The 14,998-nt window shown below is 36.8% G+C and overlaps 1 protein-coding gene across 1 annotated transcript; it reads right to left on the minus strand.

The window, feature by feature from the left end:
- Window positions 1-212: 212 nt before the first annotated feature.
- Window positions 213-896, minus strand: LOC107789751 (uncharacterized). The gene has a single exon (XM_016611617.1). It carries the CDS (start codon window positions 894-896, stop codon window positions 213-215), a length of 684 nt encoding a protein of 227 aa, XP_016467103.1.
- Window positions 897-14,998: the final 14,102 nt, after the last annotated feature.

The raw sequence follows: 14,998 nt of genomic DNA on the forward strand, positions 1-14,998 counted from the left end.
TGAAAAGTCAAGTGAGTCTTAACTTTATTTTGTTTCCCTTTTATGGATGCTTGATAAAGTTTGACAAAATATTCAGGTGTACGATAAATTCATGCCCAATAATTTTTCATACCACATCGGTGGCAAATATTACCTTTGCCTTTTGAAGGATTATTCTGAGAACCCTTATTGTTCTCTTGTTTATAACGACCACCACCATGGAGATTATTATTTCACCCCTTGCCACACCCACATATATTTATACGGCCACGATAATTATTTTGTCTTTTTTCAGACTTTGGATCTATCGTTCCCAGATTCGCTTCTGGAAATGGAGTTGATCCAGTGGGACGGGCTTCATAATTTTTCATTAAAAGGGCATTATGTTGTTCAGCCACCAAAAGGCATGAAATTAACTCAGAATATTTCTTAAAGCCCTTTTCACGGTATTGCTGCTGTAACACCATATTTGAGGCATGAAAAGTGGAAAGAGTCTTTTCCGGCATGTCCTCATCATTCATAGGTTTCCCACATAATTTTAGTTGGGAAATTATTCTATATACAGCAGAATTATTTTCACTTATGGTCTTATAATCTTGTAGCCATAAGTGCATACACTCACGACGAGTTCTTGGCAATACCGTGGCCTTTAGGTGGTCATATCGTTCCTTCAAACTAGTCCATAATTGAAATGGATTTTTCAAGGTTAAATATTCACTTTTTAACCCTTCATCGAGATGATGGCGAAGAAAAATCATGGCTTTCGCCTTATCCTGACTTGATGCTTCATTTCCTTCTTTAATAGTGTCACCAATACCTTTAGCATCAAGGTGAATTTCAGCATCAAGTACCCATGGCAAATAGTTATTCCCAGAGATGTCAAATGTCATAAATTCAAGCTTTGACAAATTCGACATAATGAAAACTATCATAGAAATAAGTGAATTAGAATGACAAGAATTATTATCAATTCAGTGCAGTACATAATCGTGTATTAACATTCTATATGTAAAATTATCAAACAAACAATTATGTGCAGTGCGATGATAAATTAGTGCTTAATATTACCCAAAAAAACTTTAGACATGTAAGTATATTTTCATAGAATAAATAAATTGAATCAATATGTACTAGTATAATTTTGTTCTACTTAGAACACGTTTCAATAAGCTAAGTAGGCATAAAACTAGATGATATCAATTCTGACAAGTTTCAACATTCAATACGATTCATCTAATAGTTCAGTCGTTAATTTTAAAGTCATTAATTAGTTTGTACACTTAGGTGATAAATTTATTGGAGACACATTTATACCTTTTGAAATTTTTGCAAGAATTCCTTCTAAATGCATATTCTGTTAGAATATTTGGATGCGGGCTTAATTAGTCTAATTATTGTAATTCAATTTTAATACTTATTTATTTATGTGTAGGATTAAACTTCTTCGTAGTTTATATAATGAAATAACAATTTCACCGAAACTTATTGTTTTCATACCAATGCAATTATTATAACCATATTCAAAACAAGTTATGCATCTGAAAATTAAATTGCAGGTTATAGAAGATCCTAATAGAAACATTATAAACATAGGAATGTATACCTGAATCGGAAAAAAACTGACTACCTCTTTTAGGAAGAAGATAAAATTCAGATGAAGCAGATAACCTCAGTTGTTTAGAAACTCGTGCTGATAATGTGTTAAGAAATGAGAGTACAATAGAACAATATACTACTAGAGACAAAATATATATGAGGGATAATGATTTTGTTATTTCTTTTTTTGGTGTGTTCTTCGTAGGGTCAAAAGTTCCCTATTTATAAAGGTACAAATACATTCAATGGTTATAAGTTAATGTACTTCTTAATTGAGTACATGAATACAAAGTACGTTAAATGGACACACAAATGCATTCCTCTCACTCACATGCATTCATCTCATTTATAACATGGTTCTATTTTTCTTTTTTCTATTTTCTTGCTTGAGTTTTTCAGTTTAGGGAAATTCTGGATTTCTAGTATGTTTACCTCGTAGTCTTTTCAAATAAAATTGATTATTGATTATCAAACTAGTAGGAGCCATGTTGTTTAAACATTTATTCACCATTTTGATTTTGTGAAGTATTTCTAGTAAATGGATTAGACAGTTGTTGCATTGAGGCTCTGGCTTGTGAAGTGAGTTCTTCTTATTTTGTTCGTTTAATTTGATTTTTTGGGCTCTTTCTCCAAAAATAGTTTTGAAACAAAAAACAAACCAAGTTTTTGAATCAATCTCAAACTGGAGGTGCATAAGTAGAAAAACCGAACTGAAAAAGCAGAATTTTTGCATATGACTAGTTTTTGTTCCAAAAAGAGAAAAGAATATCATGGGATGGGAGAAAAAGGGAAAAGAATATCATGAGATGAGAGAAAAGATCGAAAAACTAAAAACTTTTTATTTTTATTTTATGTATTGATTCCATTAAAAACGTTCTAGCAGAAAATATGTGAGTTTGATATGTTCATCAGTTGTACATATAGATAGGTTGTAAGTAATGGGTTGTATTCTATGAATAAAGCTAGCTGTTATTTCGATGGTGGGATCTGCAGGTTTGCTTCCAAAGGACTTGGAACGAAGAAAGTTTAATTTAGAGAAAAAAGTATAAACTAAAATAAAGCTGCTTAATTGGTTCACCGAAAACTGCTGTGACTTTGCGAAAAAGACATATTCTAGAGCTTATACACCAAAGCAGTCAAAGAAAACAAAGATGATGAGTTATGGGAGTGAAAGCAAGAGTGAGAAGGAATATTGTTTGAAAGTGATATCTATCGTACACTCTGTGTTACGTTAATTAATTAATTAATGCATGCTGGTCTCTAAGCTTTGAGAAAGAGAGGGATGTTCCCTGATAGGAAAATGCTTATTCCTTAGTTAGTAGTACTATACTTGGTAAGTACTTATATTTCATGCAACAACTACTTTTTCCCCTTTTAGGAAACCTAAGACTTTGACCATTTTAATTAATTGCGCCCTACCTACTCAACTTATTCTTAATTTTAGTTTCTTATTATGCTAGTAAATAATTCATCTGAACAAAAATATATGTACAAGTTTTGTTTGGTTCTGACTTTTTCTCTTTTTTTGCTTGATTTTTCGGTTTAGAGATATTTCACTTTGAATTCTAATTTGTTTAGCTGATCTTTTCAAATAAAATTAATTTATTATTATCAAACTAGTAAGAGCTATGTTGTTTTAACGTATCACAATTCACAACTAGCCTCTCATGACTATTCTGATTTTGTAAAGTATTCTAGTAGATGAACTAGACATTTTATGCATTACGGCTCTCGTAGTGAATTGACCATTCTGTTAATTATTGATTTATTTAATTTGTTTTTTTGGGCCTCTCTGTCCATAAATAAATATAGAAAATAATTGGAACAAATCAATTTTTTGAAATAAAAGCATAAGTACTTTTCCATACAACTAGTTTTTTTGCTCCAAAAAGGGGATAAATATCTGGGATGGGAGAAAAAAACCCATAATATTTTCTTTTTATTTTATGTGTTGATTCTGTGAATATGGTGTAATATTATTTTTTGTATTTATTTTAGGAAGTTGTATATGTTTAGGAGACTATAGTAGTGGTTGCCTTATTTCTACGATAGCTTTCGTAGTTAACAAGATATAGGTTTTGTATATTTTAACTCCAGTTTATTCAAAGAAGGAACAAAACATTATTCTCTCTTAAACTCTCCATGGTACCAGAGCCATAACCCAGAAGAAATGGGTGAGATGGCTGGCGACGACAAGAAGAAGGACGGAGACGGAGGCATTGGATCAGGAAGCAGCAAAACTCCCATGAATGATCCAACATCGCCATATTTCTTGCTTTTAGCAGACCACACAGGAATATGCATAACTCTTGTGATTTTGAAGGGAGGCAACTATGACGAATGGGCTAAGGCCGTGAGAAACGCTTTTAGAGCCAAAAAGAAACTGGGTTTTATCGATGGAATGATTACAAAGCACAAGGAAGAAGGATTTGAACTCGATGATTTGTGTCATCAATTTGATATTGGTTGCTTGGGTCTTTAACGACATAGATCTGCCACTTCGTTCTACAATATCTTACATGAAAACTGTTAAAGAACTATGGGAAGACTTGAGAGAACGATTCTCAATTGGTAATGACATGAGAATACACTAGTTGAAAAACGAACTTGCATCCTGTAAACAAGGAGGACAAATCGTTGCTACGTACTATCACGACCCCAATTTTTCTCCGTAGGATGTCGTGATGGCACATAACCTCTACGACTAGGTAAGCCTAACATTTGTTAATAATTGAACAGAATATAATTGACAAGGTACCAAAAACAAAACTGAATAACTAATAAAACCTTCCGAAAATAGAATCTCATCAATACATACTCCAAAACCGGTGGAACTGAGTCATAAGCTCTATAGAATAACTCTAGAACAGCTAAGACATTACTGTTTAAAAGAAATACAACAGGAAGTAAAATAGAGAAGGTGACTCTGAGGCCTGCGAACGTGGATCAGGTATACCTTAAAGTCTCCCAAGCAGCAGTTACAAACAACATCTAATGACCGACACGAGAGGACGTACCTGGATCTGCACAAAATAAATATGCAGAATTGTAGTATGAGTACACCACAATGGTACCCAGTAAGTATCAAGCCTAACCTCAGTAGAGTAGTGACGAGGCCAAGTCAAGACACCTAGTAGGATATAAATAAACAGTATAAAATGTAATACTGATATGTAATAGAAAGTGAAGAAACAACTGACGGAGAACAAGATGATAGCATGAACTAGTGCCGGAAATCAACAATGAAAATAGCATAAAAGAAGAACTAAGGAGCTACAATGATCACGTACGGATGACAACTGCTACAACAATAAAGAATGAAACAACAAAAAATATCCCCACCACAACACTTTGCAACATAAAATAAATATCAAGAATCACAACGAGGTACCGCCTCGTGTATAATGGAATCAAAACTGAGGTACCACCTCGTATAATCAAGAATCACAACCAAGGTACCGCCTCATATTCACATTTCTCAATTTCAATCACAATCTTTCCTTATACCATCGTGTGTGTCACGACCCAGAATTTCCCACCGACGGGACCGTGATGGCTCCTAACATTTCATTTGCTAGGCAAGCCAACGTTAGAGAATTATTAAACCAATTTCTTATTTCCATTCAATAATTAACGATAATTAACTAAGATAAAATATAATAAGTGCGGAATATCATAAAAACTGTATTAATTACTACCACCCGTATCTGGAGTCATAATCTACGAGCATTCTAGAATTTACTACAAGTAATAGTCTGAAAGAAATACAACTGTCTGAATGAAAGAAGCAGTAGAACCAAAAAGATAGACGGGGACTTCAAGGTCTGTGAACGCCGACAGATCTATCTTGAGTCTCTGGACAGCAGACCAATAGCAAAATCTCGATCAATCCGAGCCGGTATCAAAATCTGCACAGAAAGTACATAGTGCAGTATCAGTACAACCGACCCCATGTAATGGTAAGTGTCGAGCCTAACCTCAATGAAGTAGTGACGAGGCTAAGGCAAGGCACCTACAAATCAACCTGTACAATTTAACAGTGTATATGCAAATAACAGAAATGAAGCACTAAACAGGAAATGTTGGGAGGGAACATACTGAGGGGAACACAAAATAAAGAACTACAACAGAATGATCACCGGAGCAGTCAATATACCATGAATCAACAGGAATAGTGAATACAGTAAGGAAATATGCACGGCATCACCCTTTGTACTTTTACTCTCAATTTCACCATAAAATTAACAGAAATGGCACGGCATCACCTTTCGTGCATTAATTCTTAATATGGTACGGCATCACCCTTCGTGCATTAACACTCACAATATGGCACGGCATCACCCTTCATGCATTAATACTCTCCCTTACCATAATGCAATGCATAATTAACAACAGGGAGATAGAATAACAAGTACAAACATTACTTCAACATTTGGTTCCATAATATCAATCTCAACTTTGAAATAAAAACTCAATTATCACCAGAAAATCCGTAAACATGATAAGAACGATAAATTGAACAACAATAGTATAAACACGTACCAATTTGGCATAGGAATGAGACAATATAAGAAAAATAGAGAAACATGAAAAACAAGTAAATTGGCGGCGCATAAGTACTCGTCATCTCACATATACGCCGCTCACATGAATTTCACTTAGCAAGTGATCTAAGGTTCCTAATTACCTCAAGTCAGGGTTAGATACAATACTTACTTTGCTCCGAAGGCCACTTAATTCTCAATCACAGCTTTTCCTTTGGATTTCACCTCCAAACCACTCATATCTATTCAAAAATGACTCAATAATATCAAATATTACTAAAGGAATCAATTATATTGCATAAGTTAAATTTTTCAAATTTTCCTCCAAAAAGTCGAAAACTCGACCCCAGGCCCACTTGGTCAAAACTCGAGGTTCGGACTAAAATCCTTTTACCCATTCACTCCCGAGCCCGAATATGTAATTAGTTTTGGATTCCGACCTCAAATTGAGGTCTAAATCCTCAAATTTCAAAACTCCTAAGTTCTACCCAAAAATCCTAATTTCACCATAAGAATTCTAGATTCTAAGTTGAAATCTTATTATAAGATATAAAAGATTGAAAGAAAAGAGTTAGGAATCACTTACCTATGATTTGGGGAAGATTTGGTCTTTGGAAAAACGCCTCTTAAGGTTTAGAGTTTTGAAAATATGAAAAATGGATGAAAAATCCCGTATAAGTCCCTTTTACTCAGCTACAGGTGTCGCAATTGCAACCTGAGCTTCGCAAATGCGAAGGACCAATCGTAATTGCGATGCCCTTCACAATCTCGCTGCCTTCGCAAATGCGAGGAAAGTGTCGCATTTGCGAACCTGCCCTTCCCAGACTCCCATCACAATTGCGAAGAAAATCTCGCGATTGCGAGAACATGCTGGCCCAGGCCTTCTTCGAAATTGCGATAGATACCTCGCAATTGTCAGGCCTGCTTATTTCGCATTTACGAAGCCTGATCTCGCAATTGCGAGATCAGAGGCCTGCAACAGGTTCAGTTATACCAACAAAAATTTCTAAGTTCAAAACATCCTGTGGCTTATCCGAAACTCACCCGAGCCTTCGGGGCTCCAAACCAAACATGCACACAAGTATAAAAATATCATACGAACTTGCTCGTACGATCAAATCGCCAAAATAATACTTAGAACTACGAATTTAGTACCAAATCAAATGAAATTCTCAAGAACACTTTAAAATTTCTATTTTCTCAACTGGAAGTGCGAATCACGTCAAATCAACTCCGTTTCCCACCAAATTTCACAGACAAGTCTTAAATATCATAATGAACATGTACCGGGCTCCGAAATCAAAATACGGACCCGATACTAACAATGCCAAATATCAATCAATTCTTAAAAAAAATAATTTTCAGACTTTTAATTTTCATCAAAAATTCATAACTCTAGCTAGGGACCTCCGAATTCAATTCCGGGCATATGCCCAGGTCCCATAATTCGATACGGACCTACTGGGACCGTCAAAGCACGGATCATAGCCCGTTTACCAAAAATGTTGACCGAAGTCAACTAAAATCAACTTTTAAGATAAAGATTCTTATTTTCATTAGTTTCCAACATAAAAGCTTTCTGGAAACCTATCCGGACTGCGCACACAAATCGAAGAGGGTAGAAAAGAGATTTTTAAGGCTTAAGAGCGCAGATTCAAGTTCTAAATCATAAGATGACCTTTTGGGTCATCACAGCGTGAGCCTTACATTTGAAAATAAGTTTTTAAAAACAATTTTTCCGAAATAGATACACGCACTTTAGCCCACCTTATGACGCCGTGTGGCTTCATGTAGTTCTCCTACAAGCAACACATACATAAGTCCCACCTTATGCCGCCACATGTACACTAACCCCAAGTCTTATACTGCAGCATTGATCTCGTCCAAGTCACACCTCTATTCGGAGTTGTGAAACGGTCAATTGCAATAATAATGCCTAGCAAGGAGTTGTGATCGAATCCACAGGGAGCTGAGATGGGATTAGTGGTATATATTTGGATAAAGCACATGAGGTATCTCGGTTGCACTTCCATAAATATGGTTTTGTTTTTACTTCTAAAACTACGTTAAGGATTACAGTTCTAAAGATATAAAACTAGAGAATATTATTTTTGGATGGTTTTCAAATATATAAAAAGTTCTAGGGGTATGACCTTCACCTAGGTGTTTTCCTAACGGGTTATAAAATTTAAAGCTTATTTTGTTGGTCAGGGTATATTATAGCAATCAACACTCAAATACCCACTCAATACCTCTCGGTAAGAGAGTGATTTTGCCCAATTTGTCTTTCTCAAGTCCAAATGGGTATTGAACAAAACAGTTGATAAAATGCTCAAGTCGGATTTTACTATCTCTAGGTTCAACCCTTTACTTGGGAATATCAATCTCTTGATTTTATCCCAAATTCTTGTTAGCCAAGTTTTTCTAGACTAAGTCTCTCTTTCTCAAGTAGAGACCAAGTCAAATAGGCATAAATTAATATTTGCAACCATTAATTCTACAATTAAAGACAAGAACAAGGCTAAATAATAAACACCCAACTATAAACAAGCCATAAATCAAAAACCCATTAGGTTCACACACTAGGGTTGGGTCACAACCCTAGTTAGAAATCTAGTTACTCATAATGGGTATAAAGAAAAATAGAGAAGAAAAGATGATAAAACTCATATTGCAGTATTAAAAGATAAAAATCCAATGTTAAATCACCAAAATAAGCTAGATTTGCCTAAAGGGGTAAATAAAAACGGCTACGGTACTTTCAATATTCAAAACTTGACCTAATTTCGTAAAAGTAGTCTATTTATACAAGCTGGAATTTTCGAACAAAATTGCCTTTTCGGAGGTTCTGCGGCCGCACAATTATATGTGCGGTCCGCACTTCTCTTCAGATCTTGACAGGAGTTGATTCTGCGACCGCACAAATCTGGATTGCGTTTGCATCTCTCATGTTCTGCGGTCCGCACAATTCTGGGTGCGGCCGCACTGGGCTCTCCTGCGAACCACACATTTCCTAAGTACGGTCGTATTGGGCTCTTCTGCGGACCACACATTTCTGAGTGCGGTCGCATAGCTGTTTTTACGGCTGCATAATTATTGACCACATTTCTTCTTGAGCTTGAGATAAAACTCTCTGAACTTTGTCTCTTACGTAGCTTCTGCGGCAGCACAATAATTGTGCAGTCCGCACTTTGCACTAGGGCTCTGTTGGTTTTCCTTCACATTGCGCGGCCGCAGATAGAAATTTGCGATCCGCACTTGAGCTTTTATGCCTAATTTTTATCCTTGTTCATATCACTCCTCCTTGAGTTGGATTTCATCGTAGTGGCTCATTTTCCAATACTCCTGTAGGTAAGCATATTTTATCAGTTTTTGAGAATACAATTAGACACTTTTGGACTAAAACGAAAGCTAAAAGGCGCTAATATGTAGTCAAAATTCCCACTTATCAAGCATGCGCATCAATATCATATCACAATAACAATTCGCACCATAAGTGCCCATATATCACAACTTGCCAACAACAACAACAATACCAATATTTTCACAACAATATCCCATGGCTCCACCATAACGTATACAGGAATATCAACAACAACAATGAATGTAAAATGCTCAATAAGATAGATGTCACAACAATAACCAACTTCGCCTCAACGTGTTAACGACTTTCACAACTTCAACACCAAATAACTCAACAATGAGAGAAATAATGTATAACCACAATATTAGATAAGGATAACTCACAATAACAGAGATAACATTTAATAATGAGTTTCAAATAATGGAAATCAACAAGAAAAGGGATAATATGAACAATTTCTTCTAGTAATAATAATCAATAACAAAAGAGACAGCACGATCAATAACTTCAAATAGTGATAATTAACAATGAACAGATAGCATGTAACAATAAAAGAGTCAACAAGTTCAACTAAGCATGAGAGCATTTATCAAGGAGGATGTAAAACAAATGCTAAACAAGTCAATTAAGGCATGTAAGGATGGACTAGCACAAATAAGGATAGATTGACTATGAGATTTAAAACATGATGTGGCATTTTAATTAAAGCATGGAAATAGTTTAAGTAGCCTAAACCGATCAAATACCACGTACAACCCGTGTACCCACTCGTCACCTTGCGTATACGGATTTCACTTAGCACAATTGAATCAAACATACGAATCCTAAAGAGGGTAGTTCCCCCATACGAAGTTAGGCAAGATACTTACCTCTACTAGGCCAATTCAACACTCAGAAATAGCTTTTCCCTTAAACTCCGCCTCCACAAGGCTCAAATCAAACCAAAATCGACTCAATATCATCAAACAATTCTAGGGAATTCAATTGCAATTGTGATGACCCGACTGGTCGTTTTGAGGGTATGAGTAGCTCCGTATGATGTATTATGACTTGTGTGAATCATTAGTTTTAGTTTTCAAGTTATTCGGAATCTATTTGGAAGAATGTATTTTATTGTTGAAGGTTTAAGTTGTAAGAATTGACCAAGTTTGACTTTTGTGAACTTGACTCTAGAACGGAGTTTTGATGGTTTTGTTAGGTCCAGATGATGATTTTGGACTCACACGTATGCCCGGATTTGCATTTGGATATTTCTAGAAGGGTTCGACACTAATTGGCGAAAGTTGGAAATTTGAAGGCTTGGAAAGCTCATAAGTTTGACCGGGAGTTTACTTTGATGAAATCGAGTTCGGATTATGGTTCAGGGAATTGGAATAGCTTCATTATGTCATTTGGGACTTATGTACAAAATTTGAGTTCATTCCGGGTTGACTTGATATGTTTCGGCGCGAGTTTTGGAAATTGAAAGTTCAAAGTTCATTTAAGATCGAATTGAGGTGAGATTCATCATTTCGATGTTGTTATGTGTGATTTGAGGCCTCGAGTAAGTCTGTGTTATGTTATGATACTTGTTGGTATATTCGGACGGGGTCCCGAGGGGCTCGGATGAGTTTCAGACCATTTGGGGCCATGTTGTTATTGCTGGTTTCTGCTTTTACCTATTGCTTCTGGTGTTCTTCACGATCGCGAAGGTCCAGCCATGATCGTGAAGTGTAATTTGGTATGCTTCGAATTTGTTCTTCACGGACGCGATAAATGGAACGCATTCGCTAAAGGTAATTTGATTGTGTTCCGCGTTTGCGATGAGGTGTCGCGTTCGCATAGAGTTGTAGTTGAGGAGATGGAGGAAATGTCTTCACGTTCGCGATGTAGCAACCACGTTCATGAAGGGTTGGTTCTGTTGCGCATCGTGCTCGCGTGGACTATGCCGCGAACGCGTAGAGCCTTTTTGTGCCGGTGTGATTTTGTTAATCGTGAACGCGACGGTCTTCCCGTGTTCGCGTAGGGTGTTGCTGGAGCAGTATTATAAAGTACTCTATTTCGGGGGTTTCTGACATTTTTACATACTTGGAGCTATGGAGCTCGGATTGAGGCAATTCTTGAGACAATTTTTACCATGTGGATTGGGGCAAGTGTCCTCATTTTCGATTTTAAATCACGAATCTACCTTCGTTTTTGGCATTTGATCGAGGGTTTCAAAAGAGAAATTGTGGTTTTTTTACTAAAGTTTCATAAAGCGAATTCTTGAGTTTTGACCACCGATTTGGAGTTGGATTTGAATGAAACTAATATGGTTGGACTCGTAATTGAATGGGTTGTCGGGTTTTGTGAGTTTTGTCTGGTTTCGAGGTGCGGGCCCGGGTTTGACTTTTGGTTGATTTTGGGTTTTTGAGTAAAGATTTGACCTTTATCAATGAGAATTGTTTTCTTAGGCTTTATTTGATGTATTTGAGTTGTTTTTGGCTAGTTTAGAGCCGTTCAGAGGTCGGTGCATGCGATATGGCATTTTTGGAGCATCGCTTGGCTTGCTCAGCATTGGATTTGACTTGTTTGAGGTAAGCAACACTTCTAAACTTGGAGCTGAGGGTATGAACCCTGATTATACATGTTATGTGAGTTTTTTGGAGGTGACGCACATGCTAGGTGACGGGCGTGTGGGCGTGCATCGTAGAAATTGAGACGCAGTCGATTTCGTACAGCTGTGTAGTCAATTAACTTGTATTTTCCATGTATTTTTCATGTGTTAGAGAAACTGAGCTGTGAGTCATGTTAGAAATCTTGCTTAGGCAAATGCTGGTATTATTGGGACCCACTGACGTCATTTCTGCTGTCGAATTATATGTTTAAATTGTAATTTTGTACTCAGTCATATTGATTCAGTGCATATCATATCTTAGTCTTTGTTATTATTTATTGATACATCATATCATCATTTTGGGCTAGTTTCATGACATTGTGAGCCCGAGAGACTGGAGAGATTGATGACTGAATGAGGTCGGGGGTTTGATTGTGAGTGATATTTATGGGATAAGGCTGCACGCCGGAACATATTATTTTTATTTATTTATACATGGGCCTGGCTTATTATAGCGCTTGGGCTGAAGGAGCCCCTCTGGAGTCTTCACACCCACAATGAGCGCAGTGGATATTATATTTGAGATGGAGTTCCCTGGGCATAGAGTTTTCCTATATATTCACATTTGGGATGGAGTTCCCTGGGCATTGAGTTGCCCTATATATTAACATTTTGGATGGAGTTCCCCGGGCATGGAGTTACCATATATATTTATATTGAGGGATGGATCTTCCCTGGTCTAGACCTGCCCCGTACACTCTGAGAGCGCGAGTACATGCGTTCATCATTAAGATGCATTGCATTTGACATGTGTACTTGGGATACAGGCATAGAGATGCATTTTCTCATGCTACCCGATCTTGGTGACATTCATTATTTCACTTCTATATTGACATGTAGGCATAGAGATGTATTTTCCTCATGCTATCTGAAAATGAAACACCTTATTTATTGTTGAAAGGTTTTTTTTTTCTAGAAAAAATCACAGTTTTCAAACTTATTCATATATTTTTGAGGTTTTCGGTGAAAGATTTGGGATCTACTGTTATACTTGAAAAGCATGCCTATTTTCCGTAACTATGAACCAACTGAGTTATTTCTTGTACCATCTTTATTATATTGTTATGAACTATTGCTGGTTATTGGAGTTGGACTTTGACCCTTGTCCCAGCTCGTCACTACTTTCAACCTAAGGTTAGGTTTGTTACTTATTGAGTACATGGGGTCGATTTTACTCATACTACACTTCTGCACCTTGCGTTCAGATGTTGGATGCTGATATAGCTGCGTACGACGTGAGCTGGATCTGAAGATGTACCTGCATTCCAGTCATAGCTGCCTCATGATCGTGGAAGCTTTAGTATTTCATATATGTTTATGTATATTTCAAACAGATGATGTTTTTTTATTGTAAACCAGCTTTGTAAACTCAATATCTTAGAAGCTCATGATTTGTACTACCAGTCCTTGGAAAATTCTTGTATAAAAGCAGTTGTATTATCATTTCTTTTATTAAAAATCTCATTAAATTGGATAGGTTTTAATTGGCTTACTTGACGGGTTGGGTTAGGTGCCATCATGACTAGTTGGATTTTGAGTCATGACAAGTTAGTATCAGAGCTCTAGGTTCATAGGTTCTACAAGTCATAAGCACGTGTCTAGTAGAGTCTTGTGGATCGGTATGATGACGCCCATACCTATCTTCGAGAGGCTACAGGGAATTTAGGATAAGCTTCCCATCTTTCTTTCCATATCGTGCGGTATTGATTCAGCTTGAAGCGTAACTCTTTGAATTCCTTCCAGGCATTCGTATGCGCATGTGAGCGCTCGGTATCAGTTGTGCATCAACGACTTGTGGATCCCATAGATGAGGTGCGAGATGTGTTTTGGTGATGGGCCAGTCTGGAGGACTTGAGGTCAGGTTTAGGCTGCAGCTTAGGCTTGGTAGTTTCAGTTGTGTGAGTATATGCTTTTGGACTTATATGTTCAGTAGTGTACCTATGAGTGGAATTTACGGCTCGATGAGTGGCTGTATGGCTATATGATGATTATGATGTGACTGCGGAATGTGTTTAGATGGTTTGATTATGACGAGAATAGTTTGCTTGAGATGCAAAAAGGACTATTGGGTGCTAGATTGTTGTCTTGATGTGACGTATAGTCTCGAGTTATGAGTGTATTGAAAGATTTTTTATGTTGATTAATTGTGGAATAAAGTATATTTTTATGTCTTGTTATGAGTTCAGACTTAGGAATATCAAGTGATGGAGTAGTAATCGTGGCTGCGAAATGGTATAGTAAGATGTCAATTTGAGGCTAAGTAGGTGGGTTATCTCCTGTAGAGTAATCTACGGAGGTGTGATCCTTATAATGTTGTGTGGAGAGTTTCCTTTCTACCAGCGAGGTATATGTGTTTATATTTGAATTTGAACTTGGTTGAGAAAGTTGACTTGATCGTCATGTGGATATATGCGAGCTTAGTAGATGATTTGAGGTACTATATGGCTTGTGTTATGTGAGCTTATGAAGGATTTAGTTGAATCTCTTTTCGGTATTATGGCAGTAATAGAGTATGGGTATGGTGAGTTATCAGATGTTCTATTCTATAGCATTGAGCTAAGTGGGGGAGTCTGCTATCGACGATTTGATTGCATGGTTACGTGTTGTATTGGTTTTGGTCTGAGGCATACTTGTGGATCGGTTATGAATTGCAGAGGTTGAGATCGAGGATGACTCAAGTAAAGAAATTTCTGGATACAGGATATGTTAAACTTTTTGGGTATATAGGAATCATTGGATGATTGAGTTGTTATTCCTGAAATATGTAGTGCGCGTGGAGTAGGAAATTGCTCGGTTGCTCGAAGATGTGGATTACTTCTTTGGGTGTTGTTGTGCTAATGGGGCACAGGTCGTTTGGCCAGTTTGGGCAGCGCAATTGAG

Source organism: Nicotiana tabacum, chromosome 12 (assembly GCF_000715075.1).
Source record: "Nicotiana tabacum cultivar K326 chromosome 12, ASM71507v2, whole genome shotgun sequence".
Taxonomy (NCBI): domain Eukaryota; kingdom Viridiplantae; phylum Streptophyta; class Magnoliopsida; order Solanales; family Solanaceae; genus Nicotiana; species Nicotiana tabacum.

Coding starts and splice junctions, on each gene's coding strand:
- LOC107789751 (XM_016611617.1), bottom strand. CDS start 896: ATGTCGAATTTGTCAAAGCTTGAATTTATGACATTTGACATCTCTGGG.